At 49.5% G+C, this 23,880-nt stretch overlaps 1 protein-coding gene across 2 annotated transcripts in view; it reads left to right on the top strand.

Annotated features, from left to right (window-relative positions):
* Positions 1-19,754, top strand: part of zbtb16a (zinc finger and BTB domain containing 16a) — a 125,714-nt gene extending 105,960 nt beyond the window's left edge. For both annotated transcript variants that reach the window (XM_035435136.1, XM_035435137.1), the window contains exons 5-7: positions 11,276-11,446; positions 17,363-17,530; positions 19,516-19,754. In XM_035435136.1, the coding sequence (XP_035291027.1) occupies positions 11,276-11,446; positions 17,363-17,530; positions 19,516-19,745 (569 nt within the window). In that variant the 3' untranslated portion in view covers positions 19,746-19,754. The remainder of the gene's footprint in view (positions 1-11,275; positions 11,447-17,362; positions 17,531-19,515) is intronic.
* The last annotated feature ends 4,126 nt before the right edge of the window (positions 19,755-23,880 follow it).

Below are 23,880 nucleotides of genomic sequence, written 5' to 3'. Positions count from 1 at the left end.
AGACGACACATCTTTGCAACCACAGTCAGACGAGAGAAAAGAGAATTATGGTAATCAGCCTGTGTCCTTGTTTTGAAGGCAAGGAGAAAGCAGAGTATACTCTTTTTATTATCTTTTATTTTCAGAATAAGTCAAGTCTGTTATATGTACTGTAGTGTGTTTATATTGGTTTATATTGATGATATGATGTGTGGGGTAGCAGAGATGGGATTCTTTAATATTAAAGGGTGGAGCTTTTTAAACCCAGCCCTTAAAGTTGTGAATAGTTTTTTTTGGCTGTGAAAATGGGCAGTTATTTTCCTTTCCTCAGTTTTCTCGAATATTCATTTGTAATCGGTCCCCTTCTTCCTTTCTTCCTCTTATTTACTTTTTTCCTCCCTTTCCCCTCTCTACGTTTCTATCTGTCCCTCTCCTTCCCCCTCTCTCCCTGTTTCTATCCCTTCTATCCTACTGCTCTCTCTCTCTCTTTCTCTCCCCGAGTGTGTCTCTTTCCTTCTCTTAGTTAGATCGATAAACAATGCATCAGGGCTGTTTTTTAAACTTCGATCTCGGCTTTTTAGCCCAGAGCCAGTGCTCAGTTTTGACTGAACAAACGGCAGGCACCAGGCTCTGCACCCCCGTGTTCAGTATTCTGGGGCAGAACCCATAGGACAGAGACCTATCAGCCGGGAGGTGCCCGGCACGTGCACTGAGACGAGACCGAACCACGGCCTCACAGTCCTGGCCATCAGACGGGCCGAGAGCGAAGGTTAGCACGCGAGTGCTCCTTAAGTGTAACGACAGGCCCAGCGCCGGGCTTTGACCACTCCCCTGCTAGCCGCGTGAGGCTAACACCACACCCAATCGCAAAGCTGAGCCCCGGTGTTCGCTCATGCCCCCTGCTGTAAGGAGGAAGTGTAGAGTATCGTGCAGTAGGGCTGCTGTAAAGAGGAAGTGTAGAGCAGCTTCAGTATGGCTGCTGTAAAGAGGAAGTGTAGAGCAGCTTCAGTATGGCTGCTGTAAAGAGGAAGTGTAGAGCAGCGTGCAGTAGGGCTTCTGTAAAGAGGAAGTGTAGAGCAGCGTGCAGTAGGGCTGCTGTAAAGAGGAAGTGTAGAGCTGCGTGCAGTAGGGCTGCTGTAAAGAGGAAGTGTAGAGCAGCGTGCAGTAGGGCTGCTGTAAAGAGGAAGTGTAGAGAAGCGTGCAGTAGGGCTGCTGTAAAGAGGAAGTGTAGAGCAGCTTCAGTATGGCTGCTGTAAAGAGGAAGTGTAAAGCAGCGTGCAGTAGGGCTGCTGTAAAGAGGAAGTGTAGAGCAGCTTGCAGTAGGGCTGCTGTAAAGAGGAAGTGTAGAGCAGCGTGCAGTAGGGCTGCTGTAAAGAGGAAGTGTAGAGCAGCGTGCAGTAGGGCTACTGTAAAGAGGAAGTGTAGAGCAGCGTGCAGTAGGGCTGCTGTAAAGAGGAAGTGTAGAGCAGCGTGCAGTAGGGCTGCTGTAAAGAGGAAGTGTAGAGCTGCGTGCAGTAGGGCTGCTGTAAAGAGGAAGTGTAGAGCAGCGTGCAGTAGGGCTGCTGTAAAGAGGAAGTGTAGAGCAGCTTCAGTATGGCTGCTGTAAAGAGGAAGTGTAAAGCAGCGTGCAGTAGGGCTGCTGTAAAGAGGAAGTGTAGAGCAGCGTGCAGTAGGGCTGCTGTAAAGAGGAAGTGTAGAGCAGCGTGCAGTAGGGCTGCTGTAAAGAGGAAGTGTAGAGCAGCGTGCAGTAGGGCTGCTGTAAAGAGGAAGTGTAGAGCTGCGTGCAGTAGGGCTGCTGTAAAGAGGAAGTGTAGAGCAGCGTGCAGTAGGGCTGCTGTAAAGAGGAAGTGTAGAGCAGCATGCAGTAGGGCTGCTGTAAAGAGGAAGTGTAGAGCAGCTTCAGTATGGCTGCTGTAAAGAGGAAGTGTAAAGCAGCGTGCAGTAGGGCTGCTGTAAAGAGGAAGTGTAGAGCAGCGTGCAGTAGGCCTGCTGTAAAGAGGAAGTGTAGAGCAGCGTGCAGTAGGGCTGCTGTAAAGAGGAAGTGTAGAGCAGCGTGCAGTAGGGCTGCTGTAAAGAGGAAGTGTAGAGAAGCGTGCAGTAGGGCTGCTGTAAAGAGGAAGTGTAGAGCAGCGTGCAGTAGGGCTGCTGTAAAGAGGAAGTGTAGAGCTGCATGCAGTAGGGCTGCTGTAAAGAGGAAGTGTAGAGCAGCGTGCAGTAGGGCTGCTGTAAAGAGGAAGTGTAGAGCAGCGTGCAGTAGGTCTGCTGTAAAGAGTAAGTGTAGAGCAGCGTGCAGTAGGGCTGCTGTAAAGAGGAAGTGTAGAGCAGCGTGCAGTAGGGCTGCTGTAAAGAGGAAGTGTAGAGCAGCGTGCAGTAGGGCTGCTGTAAAGAGGAAGTGTAGAGCAGCGTGCAGTAGGGCTGCTGTAAAGAGGAAGTGTAGAGCAGCGTGCAGTAGGGCTGCTGTAAAGAGGAAGTGTAGAGCTGCATGCAGTAGGGCTGCTGTAAAGAGGAAGTGTAGAGCAGCGTGCAGTAGGGCTGCTGTAAAGAGGAAGTGTAGAGCAGCTTCAGTATGGCTGCTGTAAAGAGGAAGTGTAAAGCAGCGTGCAGTAGGGCTGCTGTAAAGAGGAAGTGTAGAGCAGAGTGCAGTAGGGCTGCTGTAAAGAGGAAGTGTAGAGCAGCGTGCAGTAGGGCTGCTGTAAAGAGGAAGTGTAGAGCGCTGTGCAGTAAGCCTTTGCCCGTCTCCCCTCAGCCCTCGTGTCAGGTACAAAGCCCCCCCCCCTCCCAGCTGCACCCCTCCCACCCTTAGTCTTGCCTTCCTCCTGCACAACCCCCACTCTCATGTCACAGTTAGCATTTTCCGCCGACTTCAAAAAGATTTTTTTTTTCGTGAGGTTACAATACGAGAGAGACGCTTCCTTTTAGCTTCTTCTGTGGGAGTGAATGAGCCGCGCGGCTTTGGCACCTTTCCACTCCCAAACGTCCCTGAAGCCTCAGCAGAGAAGCGGGAGGGTGCAGCCCTGGGGAACCTTTCTGAAAACATCGGCGTTGTGTCATTCAGACGCTTTCACCGACGGCTTGTTTCAGGAAGGCCTCCTGGATAAGTGCTTGTGAATTTTTACTAGGGGCATCTGTTCAAAAATTTTTGTTGAATACAGTTGTTTTGGGGAAAAGCACAGATGAGTGTGTTTGCGCGTGCGTGCATGCGTGCATGCGCGTGTGTGTTATATCAAATGACATTCATTTACCAGATTCTTATCTAGAGTGACTCGCGATGAAAGAGAACGTAAGTGCATCTACCAAATTTGCGTGAACTACAATGTTGCTTATGTTTCGTGAATGTTTTGTCTGTTAATTAGATTTTTATTTTGTGTGTGTGTGTGTGCGTGTGTGTGTGCGCGTGCTTGTGTGCATGTGCGTCTGCATGTGCATGTGCATGTGCGTCTGTGTGTGCGCGTCCATGTGTGCGTATGTGTGTGTTAATTTTTTCTACATGCACTCGTACTTGTAGCACTGTAGGTTTCCAAGCCATTCAGCCAGAGGGGGGTATGAAGAAGCCCGTCCAGTTTTGGCACCAGAGAGGACTGCATTGTTTCACCTCTCTGAGCCCCTGCTTGCACCCATTGTCCTCCGGCTCAGCAGGGTTGCCAAGGCCCTGCCCCCCCTCACAAACCCCATCCCCCCTGAGACCCCCCCCTCCACCCCCCTACCCCCCCGACCTCTCACCCCCTCCTGTGGTCAGCCGCAGTCTCTCAAACAGCAGAGCTACAGAGCTCAGCACAGCACCTCTCACACAGTCTCCATCTTGTATCTTATGTCTTACACATACACACGCGCACACACACACATACTGTTATAACCGTGACTCAAAAGGACCATAACATAAGGGAGTCAAACACACCATGGGATTGATTCAAAATGGGTTTATTCATTTGGATGTATCACAATCCAAAGAATAAAGAAAAAAGGGAACAAGTGGTGGTTAGCAAGACCCTGCTCTTTCAGTGTTGAGAGAGACCAGAGTGGTGCAGGTCAGGCTCTTATAGAGCTCCCACCAGGTGTTTCTGAGCACCCATCACAGGTGATTGGCCACACCCACATAGGCAAACCTGAAACTCAGCAGATGGAGCAAGACAAGCCTGTCAAGGACATATCATCACCCCCCTTAAGACAAATGCCCATCGAGGCAACCACAGCAATTACAGGAATAAAATCCAAGAACTGTACAACAGAACACAACTTACGACCGTGAGAGGGCATCTGCAAGTATGTTGCCTCTCCCACATATGTGACGGATGTCACACACACACACGCACACACATGCATACACGTGTATACACATACACACGTATGCTCACACACATACATACATGGTTGGCAGCCATCCAGTGGATAAAAAAATGTAACTTTTTTTTTTAAAATCTTGCAAACGGGGATGTGCATGGTAGTGGTCTTTAATCGTGTCTGATTTTACTGCCTGTTTTCATCTCAGTGAGTTCTCCTGCCTCATTAACCCTTTGCTTGCTTAGCTTTGCATGTCAGAGAGGCAGTCCTGACTCAGGCTATCGACAGCAGTCTGATGGATATTTCTCATCCTGCCCGGGAATGATGAACACTTTCCTGCTGATCTGACGTTGAAAGAGAAAGACCTTGTAGCAGTAGTGGGGTCTGTTGGCGGACGTTTTTCAGAAAGTGTTTTTTCATATCGTAAATGATTACCTTGCCGCTGTACTGTATGTTACAGTATGTTATTATTATACCCAATAGCAGGCACTTGGTAAACATGCTTTTTGTCATCAAACTGTTCAGAACACGCACCTTCAACCTGCTGACCTGAGCACATAATACAGAGGCTGCTACCTTTAAGCATTATTGTCAATCATGCTCTTTATTGCTGAGTTTTTCAGAAGCAGTCAGCGCCGACACTATGAGAGCTCTGCTGGATGCCGTCAATTATATAATTTTTCCTCTTTTTTTTCCCCCCAACGCGAAGGAGCCACAGGTCATGAAGCCAGCCGCCTCTATTGTCGCTACAGCCGGTGCAGTAATATGTATTTTCATTACGGCTGTCATCGTGTCGGCCGCGATGATATCGCGGCTGTTATTCTTAGCGACGGTGCGGTTGTTATAATTACAGCTCGCGCGGACGCGGGTCGGACGGCGCACAGCGGCGGGAGCGGCGGGCTCGGCGCCAGGGGCCGCCGCTCCGCACCGTATCGGGGCTCGCTTCCTTTTGTCTTTGCGCGCGTTAAACGAGATGGAAAGATCCGCACGAACGCGACCTTATGCACTCACTCGCACACACAGCGAGGAATACACACATGCACGTACGCACGCACGCACGCACACACACGCATACGCTCACACATACTCTCACGCACACGCGCGCACACACGCACGCACACACATACACATACACACACACACACACACACGCATGCGCTCACACACACTCACGCGTACCCACACACACGCCATATATACATACCGCATGCACATGCTCACAGATATCCGTTACTCGTTCACGCACACATTGCGGTGTTTCAAAAGTGCTGGAGAGTTTTATCAGTTGTAAAATTTAAAGGACCTACAGGTGAAGGCCCTGGTTTTCCGTTCTGTGTGTGAGAGACAGAGACAGCGAGAGAGAAAACTGAAGGGTTTTCCCACCAGGAGGACAGTATTGATAAACATACTGTGTGAGCCCGTCATTTATCATGCATCTGCTGCTGAAAGCTGGAATCCCCTCTGCGTTTAGCGCAGTGCAGCTCTTGTCTGACCGTTCACATCTCACGGTGCTCGGTGTCGGCATCCAGAGTAGCCCAAGGCCAACGTTAGCGGTGTTTCGGATTTGAACCGCTTTTCACTCCCCCCGTTTCTCTCGTTCCCCAAATTCAGAAAGCTTAGTTGGGGCGGCAGGGCCGTCCCGTCGCACGAACACGCTCCATCGATCCGCGAGCCCCACTCCCGAGGGCGCGCGTCCTCTGAGACATGCGTAGCCGGCTGCGCTGCGCATGCGTTCGAGCTCTGCAGACTTGATGCAGCCGGCAGGCAGACCGCAGCTGCTGCATCGCCCGAAGTGAGTCACATGATCAGGCTGGAGATCCCCCTCCTACTTAATCCCTCCCCTTTTAGGGTTCAATGGAAAGTGTTAGCATTGCGAAAAGCGCATGGCCGGTTCTTAGCAGGATGAAACAGCGGTGTACTAACGTACGTTTCCACAGCCGCGTAACCCGACCTTCTGGCTGCGCGGTGGCTTTCCTCCCCCCCCCCCCCCTGTTGTACTGCAGAGTTCATATCTGGTCGCTCACATGAAATCACACGGTGGAATGAGAGTGATGAATGGCTATTTGCTGAAATTGATGGGTTCTGTTCTAATAATATTTCGCCGGCTCCACTTCAGTCCCGCGCCGCGGCGGCGAGATTTTCGGTTCGCGGTCGCGGATGCCACCGACGCGCCACGGGGGCCGTGTTTTTGCGAGGGTTTTTTTTCCGGAGGCTCGCGCCCGGCGGCATCGCCCGCCAACCCCGCCAGGGCGCCGGACGGAAAGGCGAGCCCCCCCCCCCCCCCCCCCCCCCCCCCCAGAACAGGCCCTACGTGTGGTGACACCTCCTATCTGGAAGCATCCCTCTCCATTAGCAGGCCCTATTCAGCATGGTTAAATACCGCTGACCACCTCTTCAGCTCCATTAAGTTAATGTTTTAGAAGGGAAAGTGGATGGGAGGGCCCCCCTCCTCCCTCAGTAGTGGCCGCCAGCATTATAAATAGATTGGGGGGGTGGGGGGTGGGAGAGAGGTAAATTATGCCGAAACACAGGAGCGGGTGGCGGTGTTCTTGTGTCACCCTGCCTGACTCCATTTTATAACATAATGGCTTCCCAGGTCAGCTGCTTTATTTCTTCCCTCCGCTTCTCCCACCCCTTTCATTCTTAAAAGTCTCGCTATGCTCCGGCATTTCCAGGAAGTCATTCAGCCGCAGTTCGCTTGATGCTGTGTTCTCCTGCTCCTAATTCCTCTGGCTGCGATCTGAAGGCGCGAAGCTGTAGAGTGCACATCCTGGTGTTAACCAGGGGTGTTAGGACACCCCGTTCTGAGACATTCCAACACGCTCTGCGCCAGACCTGAACTCCAGTTGGCTGCACGCAACTGCTCTTCTTCTGGCACCGGGGTCATTAGAATGGGGTTCAGCTAACCTGTGATGTACCCACTTACTGGCAGTGGCCCTATTATTATTTATACATGGCTTCTTCACTTTCTGGTTTGACATGAATGAGTGAACGTACCGCCATTTGTTTGCGCCCTGTTTTAGTCACGCTGGACGTTGGCGGCGTGTTCGTTGACCCCGTCACGCTGTCCCCGTTAGGCGGCCGTAGCAGCGTTCAGGGGGCGAGGGTTTGGAAGGGTTGGGGTGCCCCCCCGCCCCGGTCGCGCCGCATCGATCGGTCGGGCGCCCGTGATGTCGCCCCCGCCAGCTGCCTGAGCCGCGCGGGCGTCCGGGTCAGCGACCGCGCGGCTCGGCCGGTGGGCCGCGGAGAGGGAAAGCACTTCAGAGGACCCCGGCGCCGGTGCGGCCCCGCCCCAAACCAACAAAGAAAGTTGCGCTCCGACTACTGCGAGCGTAAAAAAGAGAATGGGGGGGGGGGGGGGGGGGTTGTGAGATTGAAACAACAAGCAAGAATAGACGGCTGTTTTTTGAGAGAAGACGAGCCTCGTTTTGTAACAGCTCGGTACAGCCGAACAGACGCTTTCGTCAGCACCGCCGCGAGGTACAGCAGGTGCTTTCCGCGCGTTAAGCTGTCGTCGGGGAGGGGGGGGGGGGGGACAATTTGCTCTACGGTGCCGTTATTAGCAAACAGTCGTACTTTCTGAAGTTTAACGGTTGTATGTGGCTACACCGTTCTTGTGCCTTTTCTTGATGCGTGCCGTCAGACGTACTGTTCCGGATCGTTCCGTTCGTAGCTCGGGTACGGACAAAATTGAAAAGGTTTTTTTGGCACCGTTTCTGCTCCGCGTGCAGGAAAGAAGCCGCTTGGCTGAGGGGCCGCGCCTGCTGCTGGCCTTTTCTGGAAAACGAGTCTCTAAAAAGTCAAGACGTCTAAAATCATAAAAGCTGAGCGGCCAGGTGGCTCATTCGGCTAAGGCCCTGGGTTTCAGCGCGGCGATGCGTGTCACGGCGTAGTGCGTAATCCTGGCTGTGTTAGGGCGCAGTCAGCCACAGGGAGGGAGGGTGTAAATGCATGTCCCTCACAAACAGACGGGGGGCTTTGCAGCGATGAAACAAGCTCATGACTGCTTAACCACTCCAAAATTGTGAGGGGAAAATAAGGGATAAAACACTGCTCGTTGTCATGACGCCGCGTAGAAGATCTCAGGTCCGCCGGAGGTCTTTGTGGACGCGGGCGCCGATTCTCCTGAGGATATCTGCGCTCCTCGGGCGCCTGCGTAATCCCGCGCGCGGAAAACAGGAACGAATCTGAATTATTGTATTACCGCGGAATTACAGGAAGCGCCAAGGTAGCGGAGGTGAAAGGGCAGGGCTGCCTCATCTGGGCGGGGGGAGACGCACCCGGCCGCGTCCCCGGCACGTGCCGCCGGCCACGAGGCCCTGCTTACGTGAGGTTATACCGGCCACCCCTGGCTCAGCGGCCGTGCCCAAGGCTGCTGCCTCATGAGTAGGAAACCCGGGAAAGGTGTTGAGCTGGATGCTCCGTGCATCACTGCGGGTGTCCAACTGAACATTTCCCCCAGGGCCTCTCTTTAATCATTTGTGACAGCAATTGACGCATTAGGAGGCCATCATCCCATTTCCTGCTTACTGTATTGCATTGCTCTGGGGATTCAGGTTCGGCCATGCAGTCAAGCTGAAGCTAGTCCTTCAGTGAAGGGTTTTTTTTTTTTTTTTTTTGCTGCTGTGCATATTACCTGTGTTCTATTGAGGCAGTTGGTTCTCAAAATGCAGAAAGGACATTAGTGGAACATTTGTGGGGGGGACCTAAGGAGGTTTAGGTCATTTGAAGAACCGCAACGTGTCAATGTTTTTATCCTCAGTAATATTCTAGCATGTGCAGATGTCCAATCGTACCTTACTATTTACAAATGAATTACAATTCAAGTGGGCTTCTGTTTTTCCTACCAGAGTACAGTATGTCCAGTCAGTCTCCCATTTCCTTTTTATCTCCTTTCTCTCCTCTGCCTTTCTCTCGGTTCTTCTTTCTTCCTTCTTTGTGAGAAGCCATCGCGTAACCGTTACTTTGAAACCGTCACCCATGCATTAAAGACACACGCCTGTCACTCAAGCCCGCTTCAATGCCTCCCCCCCCAGCCCTGTCAAACGCCCCTTCCCAATCAATGGCTGTCTTTCATTGGTGAAGTGGGGGGAAAAGAAAAAGAAGTGCTCATTGAAAGCTACATGCGCACGCAGAACTCTGGAAATGTTTGACTGTTGCTAGCTTGTGTACTGTGCTGAACTGGACTTCCTGATACACGGTGTTACATTAAAGCAGAGGACCCACTGTTCCTGTATTCCTGCTTTTTTTAGTTGTTTTGTTTTCTTTGCTCTGTGCAGAGGCTGGTCCTGATTGATTTGGGAGGGATAGCTGGCTCTTTGCCTCTCTCTCTCGCTCCCTCTCTCCCCCGCTCGCGTTTATGAGCATGTGGCCCTGGGTTCTCATGGATTTTTAAATTAGCGGCAGCTTTGCTGGAAAGATGCGCTATTGACCGATGAAATAGAAGCTGAGCTCTAAACACTCGCTTTCCCCCCCTGAGTTTTCAGGAGCTGGGTAATTGAAAAAGTGCGAATTTGCATGCATGCGTGCGTGTGCGTGTGCGCGTGCGTGCGTGAGCTGGTGTGTTCGTGGTGTGAAAATGGAACCAAAGAAAACGGCTGGCATAGCTCAGTTCCCAGCCAGAGGGGGGCGGACTATTTAATATAAAGAAGGATCACCGAGAGCTGTGCTTGATTGTAATTAAATTATTATGTGTTGGGGAGATGAATCTTGTTTCCCAGACTCTGTTATAAAAGGCCTGTTTGCCTGTCCTGTGCACTCCGAGTAACCACCGTAATTGGTGTTGTATTGGTGCTGCCCTCTTGTGGACAGAGATCTAACTGATTAGTTTTGCTCACTTGATGTGTACTATCCACATTAGTTATAGGAGAGGACTTTGTGTTGTGTATAGTGTCAGGAGAACATGATACTTAACACATTTGTGTTTTATGATGTGTAAGGTAGTCAAATTGAACAAAATCTATTTTTATTCCAGGCCTGTCATAAGTGTAATTTCTTTTTTGATGATGAATTGCTCCTTTGGAATTTATTTTCTCATTGAGGCCTTTTTTGAAGGACCATTGAAGCAGTCTCCTGTTGGAGGCTCCCACGTCAACGCTCGCGTTGGAGCTGTGAGTGAAGTGGAATGTGCCATTTTGCAGTGCAGACAAAACACTTGTGCTGTGTCCGCTGACACTGAGTGATTTCAGAAGCATGTATAACCTTCCCTCCAAATGTTGAAAAGGCAGTTGCCACTCAGGTTGTATTGTGTGCTCTCTCTCACCAGTTCAGATGTGACCATCTGCTTGTATATTAATGTTGGTTACTCTCTGATTCGGAAATTAGTGCGAGCGTATATGTGTGTGTGTTACATGTGTAATCGTACTGTACGTGCTCTCATAGGTTCAGTGTGTGTGTGTGTGTGTGTGTGTATGTATTCATACTGTACGTGTTCTCTCTCTCAGGTTCAGACATGGCTGTGAGTGTGTGTGTGAGTGTGTGTGTGTATGTGTGTATGTGTGTATTCATGCTGTGCATGTTCTCTCTCTCAGGTTCAGACATGGCTGTGAGTGTGTGTGTGAGTGTGTATGTATGTATGTGTGTATTCATGCTGTACATGTTCTCTCTCACAGGTTCAGACATGGCTGTGAGTGTGTGTGTGAGTGTGTGTGTACGTATGTGTGTATTCATGCTGTACATGTTCTCTCTCACAGGTTCAGACATGGCTGTGAGTGTGTGTGTGAGTGTGTGTGTACGTATGTGTGTATTCATGCTGTGCATGTTCTCTCTCTCAGGTTCAGACATGTCTGTGAGTGTGTGAGTGTATGTATGTATGTATGTGAGTATTCATACGGTACATGTTCTCTCTCTCAGGTTCAGACATGGCTGTGAGTGTGTGTGTGAGTGTGTGTGTACGTATGTGTGTATTCATGCTGTGCATGTTCTCTCTCTCAGGTTCAGACATGTCTGTGAGTGTGTGAGTGTGTGAGTGTGTATGTGTGTATGTGAGTATTCATACGGTACATGTTCTCTCTCTCAGGTTCAGACATGGCTATCTTCTGCCTGCTGTGTGGTAAGCGCTTCCAGACGCAGACGGCCCTGCAGCAGCACATGGAGGTCCACGCCGGCGTGCGCAGCTACATCTGCAGCGAGTGCAACCGCACCTTCCCCAGCCACACCGCCCTCAAGCGCCACCTCCGCTCCCACACGGGTGAGTACAGACTCCACCCCTTTTCAACAGGCCCCGCCCTCTCCCACCTCAGCTCCCACACAGGTGAGTACAGACCCAGCCCCTTTTCAGCAACCTCAGGTCCCAAAAAACCTTTTGTTTACTACCCAGCGCAAAGCTGAGACTAACTAAACCGTTGGAGTGTACACCTTCAGAAAAAAGCAAAATGAATCAGAACTGGATTGACTTGAAAAAAATACTGTCTGAGATCCCAATATTTTAAGCTTTTACAAAGCTACCCACCCCCCATTAAATCTGCTGGTTCTGGAAAACATTGTCTTCTGGCTTTTATTTTGGATACACATTGGCTGGAATTCAAAGATAGGGGAGGGGTCAAGTCAGCAATTAGTTGCAGTGATCCCTCCTCATCTCTCTCATTGATACTTTGAGGGGGGGGGGGAATTTGCGGTCTGGATGGTGGGACACAATCGGGCCTTTCTGGCTTTGGCAGAGGTCCAGGGTTGGAAACCGTTAGGGGACGGGGTCAGGCCCCGCTGTTTTCCTGAGGAAATAATCCCAGCGCACTCTCTCTCTCTCTCCCCCCTGGCATCGCGCCAGACCGCGTGGCTCCTCTCGCTGCCCGCTCAGCCTCTCAATGGTCCGCGCGTCCACAGGAAACCGGCAGGCGCGCCCTGGAAACGCGCCGGGTCGCTGTGCACCTGTGCCGAGTGCAGGGAGCTCCCCCTCCAGCAGGGGGCGCAGAATAGCCTGACTGATAGAAGGGCTGAAATATAGGGACTACATCACGCATTAATCACTGCTGTCCTGGAGCTTTGGTGGTAGGGGCGCGCTAATGGAAGGTGTTGGCATCTGATATCTTGTTGGGAGAATGTTTAACCCAATCACTGAGGCCAGGAGCAGGAGATGACCACACAGCCGTCTCATTGGACAAATGTGCGAGATGTGGGCAGAGTTAGCGTAGTAGCATTGCAGAAGTCATCTTAGTCACATTTACTACGTGTATTGTACAGATGAGGGACAAGTTGTTGTCCAGGAAAGAACACAGCTGGGATGCGCATGGAAATGCTGAACACCGTCAGGGTGCATAATAGGACACCTAGGGAAGGAGAGTTTTCATTGATAGGATACTCCTGCAGCGAGTATCCTGTAGTGATTCCTCTGATTCCTCAGGTAGCTGAAGCATCGCCGCGTTCGCTGCGGAGGCAGGCAGACCCCAGGCGTCGCGACTGAAAGCGGCATTAAAAGATGCTTTTTTTAAAAAAGAAGACAAAATGGTTGATAATTATCTGCTAACTGCTTACGCTGTGAATTCCACCTTGACAGCTCTGGCAGGCGGCCTGAGGCGCTCCCGCAATGTTACTGAGATGAAACGCGTTCGCTAATTTGTTTACGGGAAGCAAGCGGCAGGTACGGGAAGCGGGCGAGCCAGGAGGAGATTCCCTCGTCATTTTTGTTCTCAGATGCAATTTAAGTTTAAAACAAAAATGAGGAAAGTGCGAATCGCCTTTTGCGAATAGACATTTGCTCTTTTTGTTCTGTGCAGTGCTGAAATAGCTGTACCCCCCCCTCCCCATCGAGTGTTTGGTTCCCCCAGTATAACTTGTAGTACCTCGATTTCACCTCTAGATGGCGCAAAATGCGGGGCCCCTCCCGTTTTGTGCGGCACTTGTTCCCGCTCTCATATTCATCGTCTGTGACCTTAAATAACTGTCAGGCCCGCAGAGCCGGTTGAGATCCAGACTCCAAAATAAATATTTGAAAGGGGAGGGGGAGGGGGAGACGTGACGAGCGGTCTCTCTGCAGCCCAGGCAGCCGCCATTACCGCGCGTGTGGCGGGGAGGTGCAGCGGGGACGGGGCGAGCCTCGCGCCTCGTCACGCCTGCGAGCGGGACATCAGAGAGGACGCCCGCGCAAACGCCGGCGGGCGCTGACGGGTCAGGCGGGGCGTCGCGCTCCTTCGAACCCCGGCCCTACGGCAGGCGTGCGTCACATCGCAATGAGCCGAGCAAGTGGGGGGGGGGGGGGGGGGGGGGGGGCTTTTGTCAAGGGATTTTAAAAAACGGCGACTATCCGAAAATAAGCTCAGTTTGCGTCACAGTCAATCGGCGCCGTTTTATTATTTTTTCCCTTTTTTCCGTTTAACACCACTTTCACTGTTTTTTTATTTATTTATTTTTTAAAGGTTTATTTACCAGTCTCAGGACAGATCGGCGTTTGCTCTCCCCTGATCCGTGCCACGCCAGCCCCCCGATTTCTCGTCCCACCGTAAACGGATCTCTGATACCGGAACGCGTTCGCGCCGTCCGCGCTGTGCTCTGGGGTGGCGGCGGAGGTCTCCGCTTGTTTCTGCTGAAGGGAGATTAAGAACAAAAACGCTCCCTTCTCCCAGGCAAAATGACAGCGCCGAACTGGGCCAGCAGATAATATTACTCGCCCATAATCTGATCTCTCTGCTCGCTTATGTGGCGCAGCTCTTAGCCACAATCGCTCCGCAGTACCATTTCTTCAGTGTCTGAATATGACCCATTTAAATGGCATGGACTCCATATATTTTAAATCCCTAGATTTATGTGGAGACTTGATAGATATCTCCTTTTATAAAATGGGGGGGTGGGGGGGTGGCTTTGTGAGGAGAAGACGCCTAATGCCGGCGTGTTTACGAATGAGGCTCCCTCTCTTTGCTCTGGAAAGTCGTTTTACTGATATGTGCCAGCGCTGGTATCAGACAAAACTGCCTGAGCCCTGTGCACAGACGCAACGTGCCTGTTTAGACAAAACAAAATAAGAGAGAGCAGTGATTCATCTTCTGCAGCACTGTCTGGCACAATAACACACACACACATGCAGGCTTGCTCACACACACTTGCTCACTTGCGTATGTGCATGTACACACGTACACACACTCACACATACAGTACGTACGCACAAGAACACACACACGTACGCGCACACACACATGCACATGTACACACACAAGCACACACACACACGTACACGCACACACACAGAAGCACATTGACACGAGCACACACACAAGCACACGCACCAGCAGAAACGCACACACACATGGACACAACAGCACAAACACACACACGCAGGCACGCACACGGACAGAGGAGCAGGGAAGAGAGCGCTGGCATACATTATGGGCTGATAATCAGCGCAGCCAGCCAGCCGCTCCCCTCCCCTCCCCTCCCCTCCCCGCTCCCCCCGCTCCCCGCTCCGCAGAGGCGGCCCGGCCTCCTTAATATTCCGCTGTTGTCCCCCGCCTGCGTTTCACTCGGAGCCCATTTTCCGTCTGCGAGGGCTGTTTTGTGTTCGCAGCTGTGTTTGATAGCGCAGGCCAGCCCTGGGCCCTGGCATTGATGGATCCCTGATTTGCGCTGCTTATCGCATAATGAACCCCCGCCCCCCCCCCCCCCAGCCCCGCGTGCTGGAGGCGTCCCTCAACCCCACCCGCCGACGGGCACGTGGCCGAGCCGGGGGCCGGTGCAGCGGGCACGCCCTGCCTGCCGGCCCTGGGCATGGTGGTGGGGTGGGGGGGGGAGAGGCGACGCAGGTGGAAGTCCCCTGACGCTCTTACAGCCCCCCACGCAAAATGTCACTGCATCTCCGCGCGTTTCGAGCTCGCTGCGCCCTGCCACCATTAACACCACCCAGCTGAGGCTGTTTTTCCTCTTAGGAGAGAGAGGGGGAGCGGGAGAGGTGCTCGCTGTCTGAATGGTGTCACTGCTCTGATTTATGATACTGTATCTTTATTGCATTAGGGTATAATGTATTCCCAGTAAGATTATGCTTCCCCTCTCCTTTGCATATCAGTGTGAAATTTAATTACAGGGTACTCTTTACATTTGTAAAAGTCAAACTTTGCATTTGAATAAAGAAAGGGAAGGTGTTGTGCGCAGTTAATGTTAATATGACATTTTTTTTTTTTTTTACGGTGCTCTAATAAATTCTCACCTTCCGTGATGCTGTAAACTACAGAGAATGTCAGAATGTCAAATCTCACGGTCGGCTAAGCGATAGAAATTGTCTGACATGACAAACACCGCCGACCAGAATTTATGTGCGAATTCTCGCCGACATATCATACTCCTTACGCTCCGACATAAATGTGCTTGTTTGTTTTTTTGGCGATTTAAAAGAGCTCGTTATTATAGCGCTTGACTAGCCCTAATTGAAGTCAGGTGAACGTGGCGGGATTGTTATTCCCGCCGCGTGCGGGCGGCCGGGCCCGCTCGGTGATGGATTGTGATCCCCGCGGTGGTTGAAATGGTAGAGGGAGCACAGTGTCTTACAGCAGGAGCCCCTGATAACTTCATGCAGACAAATATGGACTGTCACTTTCATTGATTCGCCCGCCCGAACCACACACACACACACACACGTCTACTCTGGTTCCCCCCCCCCCTCTCGTTTTCCTCACTTTCCTTTCTGTCCTTTCCGCCAGTGCAGGTGTAATGGTGGTCACGGCTGGAACGCAGACAGACGCTCGCTCGCGCGCGCAGACGTGAATAGCATTTAGGCGCTCCCGAGCGCGCGCCTGAGGAAATTGACACTGTCTCCTTTTTTTTACGCGGCGAGCGGGGGAGCTTGAGCATGACAGTACATAACGAGAAACGCAATTTATTCCCCGGCACGGACGGCGCTTTGGACAGCCAGATAATGAAACGCGTAGGTCATCGCTGATGACTTAAACCTTCGGCGGCGGAGCGAAATGCATTAAATATCGAGAAACGTTTCACGCCTGGCAGCGTCCCGCGTCCGTACAGGGAGTAAATGATATACGGCCGTCTGCTACTCACACACAGGAAAGCAATTAGTGCCAGGCAGGAGAGAGAGAGAGAGAGAGAGAGAGAGAGCCTCAACGTATCATCCTATCGCTGATTATTGACATCTGAATATCCATTAGAGGTGTGCCCTGTCTGAGGGTACAGTGCTCTTGACCTCCGAGAGAGAAAGAAACCGATGCATAATTATGGTCTAAAGACGTATTGTTGCCCCCTTGTCAGTTATCTGTTAGCCGCGCTGTTGCTGTGGGGGTTGGCAGAGCGGCGTGAAAGCTATCCGTATCGGCTGTCGGGCGCGATCGCTGCACAACACCGTAAATCGCCCGTTTTTTGTCGCCTCGCAGAGAAAAGAGAGGAGAGGCATTTCTGGCATTTTTAGGTTAGAGTATTTATCTATCTCTCCCTCTCTCCTCCTTCCTCTCTCTCTTTCTCTCTCGCCCTCTCTCTCGCTCTCTGTTTACTTGCTTGTTTTTACGATCGTGCGAACTATCTGGACGGTTTTCTTTTCTGAGCGATTAAGCAGGGCTGCGGGCTGTTTGGAAGGGCTGTTACCTGGGGTATGAAAGACCTGTGGAGGTTACCAGCTGCTTCCCCTGCACATCGTCTTTGAAAAGAAAGCACTTGTCACAAACGTGTTTCCACGCTTTTCTCATTAGATTATACATTATTGTGCAATTGTACCTATGCTTGTTACGTCTTTGATGTTTGTGTGACAATGTGCAATTGTAAACAAGACGTAAAGAAGGAACGCTTTTTTTGGGGGAAAAATCACGGAAGGAGTTTTTCACATAACAGCTAAATTATTTTTTACCAAACTTACAGCGACCAGACAAATAAGAATGTCTTATTGTGTGTACATACTCCATATGATAAAACTATTTCATACAACACTGAAGTGATATGCAGTTATTCTGGAAATTGTCACTAGCTGATGGCAGTTTAGGGTGTGGCATTAAATATCATATCCATATAGCCTATACACATTTGACAAGTCACTGAACAATGTTGGAGATGCCGTCATTCGGTGTAGTCTGCCATCACAACCCTTCCATATTATACCTAATGTCATTCACTTTTTTCAGACCCATGTCAGGGTTTTTGGTGTTCTGTCATTCAGTGATGTCACGACCGGGTCATGTGCTCGCAGGTGACCACCCGTTCGAGTGCGAGTTCTGCGGGAGCTGCTTCCGTGACGAGAGCACGCTGAAGGGCCACAAGCGCATCCACACGGGGGAGAAGCCCTACGAGTGCAACGGCTGCGGCAAGAAGTTCAGCCTCAAGCACCAGCTGGAGACGCACTACCGCGTGCACACAGGTCAGTGCAGCTTCCCCCCGACACCAGGCAGGGTACAGCATAGCACTGACATTACACTCAGTAGAGTTCAGTATAGCACTGACGTTACACTCGGTAGAGTTCAGTATAACACTGACGTTACACTGGGAAGAGTTCAGTATGACACTGACGTTACACTTGGTAGAGTTCAGTATAACACTGACGTTACACTTGGTAGAGTTCAGTATAGCACTGACGTTACACTCGACAGAGTTCAGTATAACACTGACGTTACACTGGCAAGAGTACAATATAACACTGACATTACGCTTGACAGAGTTCAGTATGACACTGACGTTACACTCGGTAGAGTTCAGTATAACACTGACGTTACACTGGCAAGAGTACAATATTACACTGACATTACGCTCGACAGAGTTCAGTATAACACTGACGTTACACTCGCTAGAGTTCAGTATAACACTGACGTTACACTCGGTAGAGTTCAGTATAGCACTGACGATACACTGGCAAGAGTACAATATTGCACTGGCAAAGTGCTGGAGTAAGTTTGAGTGGAGTGAAATACTGCAATGAAAAATGCAATGGTACAGGAGGAAGAGGACAGTATTATGCTTGAGAGCACAGTGATACACTGGGTAGAATATTACACTGGGATTACACCAATGGCAGAGCATGACATTTTGTCATGAGGCAGAGAAGGGGGGCTAGATGAGTAAGGAGAAGGGGGATGTGGGGGTGGGAGGGGCGGTGAACTGCACTGTCCAGGCCATTCAGGGTGAAGTGTAGCGAGGGTGGATCCCCCCCCCCTCGCCCCCCCCGGTCCCTCCCCCATTCAGCAAGACAGCTGTTAAGTTGCGCTATCGAGGAAAGCCGTCGGATGATTGGCTCCTCATTGTCAGGATGGCGGGGGGAGGGGAGGGGGGCTTTTCCGGCGAGCCGAGCGCCAGCTCAGATAACGAGAGCGCTGAATAGCCCGCGGTCAAAGGGCGCCGCCCGCGGAAGGGAACCCGGGGCGGGTGACTCATCGGCATCGGCAGGCCGCTGTCGATGCCCGATCGATGTTTGGGCCGCATGTGCAATTCATTCAGGGCCCCCCCCCCCCCCCTACGGAGCCCCCCGCCTCCCGTTTACAGTGAGGTGAGCGCGCGCACCGGGTCTCAGGAGCTGCCCCGCACACGCTCAGTCGGGGCCCGCTTTCCGCCGCCGTCACCCTGGAGACGGAAGCCCGGCTCGGTCTCAGATCAGTTTGCGGCGCGTTAATGCAGCGAGACGCACCCCGACGAGCGGCGAGCGTCCCCCCCTCATGGTCTGTTTTTCTTTTGGCCGGGGGGCCGGCTGTGCACAGTGAACCCGGATACTCCTGTTATTTTCCTGTCCTTTTGAAAAGGTCAGCAGTTTAGTGTCTTGGTTTCCAGAAGTCTCATTTTAAGGTGCCAGGCGGTCCGTTTCTGGCTTGGTAATTAGATGAAAGCTGTGCTTTTTTACATTAGTGAGAGCTTCTGCTCATGTAACAGTACAAATGTTCAGAGAAGCTTGATTAGGCTTACATTACGCCAAGCTGCTTGGGATTTCCAAATCACATTTTTAACATTGATAAATTGCTATAAAACATTTCTTTTGTATTTTTATATCACAGGAATAGCTCTTATGTGTTCATTTTAAAAGGAGAGTGTACAGTCTGCCCTCCCGATGTGTTTTTCCTCTTTGTTCAGGCGGGGGAAGTGGAGAGGGGTACAGACAGAGATGTGATCACAGTACAGAGTGGCATGGCAGGGGACTGACACACAGTCTGCCCTTAATATGTCCCCTTCTAATGATTTTCAAACAGTTCATTCCAAAACCTGTTATCTATGCGGCCTTCGCTAAGGTGGCGATTATTGTAAAAATACGCACGGCCAAATCACATTCAGGATGAGGAAAGTCCTGCCTAATAGACTTTTTTCGTAGTTTTTGAGAGCGGTTTGAGGGCAGGTTTGATGAGCGTGTGGCTGTGTGTCGCGCAGGAGAGAAGCCCTTCGAGTGCAAGCTGTGCCACCAGCGGTCGCGGGACTACTCGGCCATGATCAAGCACCTGCGCACCCACAACGGGGCCTCGCCCTACCAGTGCACCATCTGCCTGGAGTACTGCCCCAGCCTGTCGGCCATGCAGAAGCACATGAAGGGCCACAAGCCCGAGGACATCCCGCCCGACTGGAGGATAGAGAAGACCTACCTGTACCTGTGCTACGTCTGAGCGGGGGCGGGGCAGGGCGGGGCGGGGGCGGGGCAGGGCGGGGACACGGAAGGGCACGAACCAGGAGGAAAAAAAAAAACGGGAATCCGCGAGAAAAGAGAAACAGAGAAACGGTACCAGGAAAAACAGCCCCTTTAGATACAGGAAAGGAGGAAGAGAGGAGGTGTGGTTGCTGAAGGGCTGGGCAAGGCAAAGAGAGGGAGGGAGGGAGGATGAGTAGAGAAGGCAGTGGGAGAGGAGGTGCTTTTGGGGGGGGGGGGGGGACCCTGTAATGTTTTATACTCTATGGGGTATGTCTGCATTAGACTGGAATCAGACCTGAATCCCTCCCTCACCACCACAGTCCTTTGAAGAGGTGTTGTTGTCGAATCCCTCGTTCTGTGCAGTGGTGAAACCGAGGGGCCGGGGGGCGCTATGGGGGCCGATTCTAATCTTCCAAGTGTTAGATTCTGGGAGACCAGAGACCGCCTCTTCCTGATTGGTGATTTCCTCCCCCTCTCCCCCTTTCTCCGTGGTACCTTCTAGAAACCCATCAAAGGCTCCATTTTCCCTGAACACACGCCCCCTTTCGCAGATTAAATGTTAAACGTACACTCCCCCCTCAGGTACAGCCTGACGAGGGTGCACAGAGCACTTAGAGCCGTTGCAAATGGTCTGGGCCAAGATGTTCTCACAGAAACAAAAGAAAAAGAAAAAAAAGCATCCTTCATTTGGCTTGGCTCTACGTAGCCAGGCGCGCCACTGAGTACATTTTGGAATAGGGGCAAGACCGGATATCTTCAGTGGCGATTTCTAGTGGCCAACCATGTGAGCGCATGGGGGTCGAAGGTCAGATGCCTGTTAATTGACAAAAAAGAAAACTGACTAAAGAAGATAAGTTTAGTGTTCAGGAAGGAGACCCTAAGAACCCTGAGTGAAATAAAGGATAGCTCTGTTTTGATATGAATCATATTCCTGCCTAACAAGTGAACAGGGATATGGAGATATCGCTCTCTCTTTATATGTGCGTGTGTGTGTCTATACATATATATATATATACATACACACGCACACACGCATACATACGTACATGCTCACTTACAGAATGATCTATTAACTATATCTTCAAATCTCACAACTTCCACATACTGTACACCTTACCACGGAGGACATGTTTTTTTTGACACTTGACAAGGGCTTATCTGGAAAACGGAGTCGCCCCTAGGGGGGGGGAATTGTGATTTCAGACAAGGAGTCCACACTGCAGTATGTCATAGTCTTTCTTTCCATCTTTTCTGGTGTGTCATAGTAAAGTATATTATCATGGATCATTGCACAGTATACACATATAACGTTGACAGTCTCTGTTTGGTGTTTCTGTCTGAAACTGTCGGGTAGCTCACCGCTACCTTCTTTTTAAAGAGGACGTCTCGTACGTAGATTTTGAAGTTTCCGGTTTTTGCATTTTTCCCCATGTTGCGCGTAGTCTGCTATTCATTTGAATTTCCGTCATTGCTTACTGGGGTTTAATCTATATCAGTGATAGTGATATACATGAATTATGCCAATAAGTCAGAGACCAAAATGGCTACAATTGCCATATCATGTTTGCTCTGAAACATTGTGACACTTGACAATGTGTAAGAAGTATTTGTAACCACATATCTACATGGTAAGTGTTTCAGACGTGTTTGATTGACAGTGCAAGGTATTTGTCTGCCCAGCCCCTCCCCCGCCTGGTGGTCAGAGACGCATGAAGAAGCAAACTCTTCATAATTTCGTTTTCTTCCGTTGCTTTGTGTGAATTTCTTATTTTAAGACACGTTGTACTTGAATTACCTCTTTTTTGTGACCTCATGGGCTTATTTTTATTTTCCTTTATTGTTAATCTTTTATTTCCTTTTTAATTTGCGCATTTGAAAGCTGTGTTTGCAAGAGGGTGAGGTGGAAAGTTGATATATACTGGGGAATTAAGGAGTTAAGTGCCACAGTGAGAATAGCATTCTTTTGTTTGTTTTTTTTTTTTCATCATTGTATATTTTGTGCGTTATTCTTACCAAATTTGGTATTTTTTAATTAACCCTGCTTTTTAAAGAGCCAGGGTATTGGTCATTGTTGTAAAAGCTACCTCTAAGTTTTTTTTGTTTTTTTGTTTTTTTTTTTTGTATGGAAAAGCACATTTTGTTTAATTTGTGTTTTGCATTGTGTCATTATGGCAAATTCATCTCATGCTTTATCTTTGTGTTGTTTTTTTCCTGCATTTTTTTTGTGTCTGTTAACGATGTTATAAAGGGTCAGGAAAGGTAGTGGTTGGTAAGGAAAAAAGGAAAATCGTTTTTTTTTCTTTCCGTGTATTGGCCCCTCCTTCCCTTTTAACTTAACGGTGGAAAAGATTTTGAAGCCTTAAAGCGCGGGACGGGGTTGACCTGGGAGGCATTTGGGACGGGGTTGACCTGGGAGGCATTTGTTGAAGTAAAAGTCTCGTACTTTGAAGAGAGTTGGGAAAAAAAAAATGTTAAACTTGAAAAATATGTGAATAGAGTTGTAGTTTTGTAATGTGAAAAAAAAGGTTTATTAATACTGAACCACCAAGAGCAGGTCATATATGCAGTGATGATGAGTGCGTTGGACAATTGGGACTGCAAGTGGTAATTAAAGAAAAACAAAAAGAATAAAAGAAAGATGCTGTTGGTCAATAGTGTTTTCTTGACATCAGCATATTCCCGGACAGGAGCCCACAGAGGCAGTTTGATATATAAAATTGTGATATTTTTGTATTAGGTGTCAGTCCCCTTCCATTTGTCGAGTTTTGAGCAGGGCAAAGTTTGTATCTTTTTTTTTTTTTTTTCTTTTTTTTTTTAAACTTGTTTGACTTTGTTTGCCCTGTGCCTCCTTTTGTAATGTTGGGACATAAATGTGTGTTAAGATGTAGTGCTAAGTGTTGCTTTTCTGGATGTCAATGCATTGTAGGCGAAGGACTAAATCTATCATGCCACAAAATCCATGTGTTAACGAAAATTCAGTTAGGAGAAGGGTGCCGCCAGCGATCAATTATATTTTTACAAACAACTTTTCAATCAAATGTATTGCAAACATCTTTTACTTGAAATGAATTATAAAAAAAAGAAAACAAGGGATAATGAGAAACAGGCGCAGTGAGTGCTTGTCTCATCTCTTAACTTGGTATTCTGAACACTGAAAACACTGTGAATTGAGGGTTTCCCTCTGGAGATGTTAATCAAATGCAAATAACTAATTCTGGAAGACAGAAAAGTTTCTCTTCTTTATTTACTAATATGAGTTGCAGATGAAAGCCAGAGGATTCTTTATTTTTTTAAATCAAATCACACTAAAGACAGACTATGAGAGGGATTCTGTCGGCAGGATTTATTTATTTTTTTTCCGGAGTGTTCGTTCAGAAACGCTCGCTGCGCTTACTGCTTTTGTGTCATTGATTTTGCGTGCTTGTGCCGAGCAGTGTGTGTAAGTTGCGTGCGTACCCCTTTGTGCGTGTCGCTGTTTGTGCTTATGTGTGTGTGTGTGTGTGTGTGCGCGCGCGTGTTTGAGACAAATGCACTAATTAGATACAAAAGGAAATAGCGTTCTATGCCACTTTTCTCTGGACGCGCTACGGCTTACATTGGCATTGATATAGTTCTTCCCACAATGTTCCTCTGATGTATCTGTACTATCTTTGTGCCTAAAATGAAAATGTTCTACAAAAAATGTCCATTTATATCTACTTAGTTTCTGTATTTTCAAAGAAAATAAATGGTTGTCACCAGACTGCCAGGGATGTCTTGATGGCCTGACGAGGTTTAGGCAACTTTTGTTTTTATTTTTTGTTTTGTTTTTTTTGTTTTTTAATGAACTGATTTAAGGAAGCATTCCTACTGTATTTCGTTAAGAAAGGATGAGTATTTTATAATGATTGAGGGGAATGGAATAGTTTATTGGGTAAACCTTCCATTATGACTGTGATTTGCTTTCTCACGTAATGAGTTTCCCCAGGTCATCGCTGTAAAGGACAAAACCGGTTCTTTCAGGTGATCTCCCTGGTTAAACAAAACTTAAATTTGTAGTGACTAACAACCCAAAGAAAAGTCAAATGACATCTCTAAAATGTATGCTCTAGTATGCATAAATACCTTTTTTA

Source organism: Anguilla anguilla, chromosome 9, assembly GCF_013347855.1.
Source record: "Anguilla anguilla isolate fAngAng1 chromosome 9, fAngAng1.pri, whole genome shotgun sequence".
Lineage (NCBI taxonomy): Eukaryota > Metazoa > Chordata > Actinopteri > Anguilliformes > Anguillidae > Anguilla > Anguilla anguilla.
Note: the sequence above shows the minus strand (reverse complement) of the source record. Positions and strands in the feature narration are given on the sequence as shown.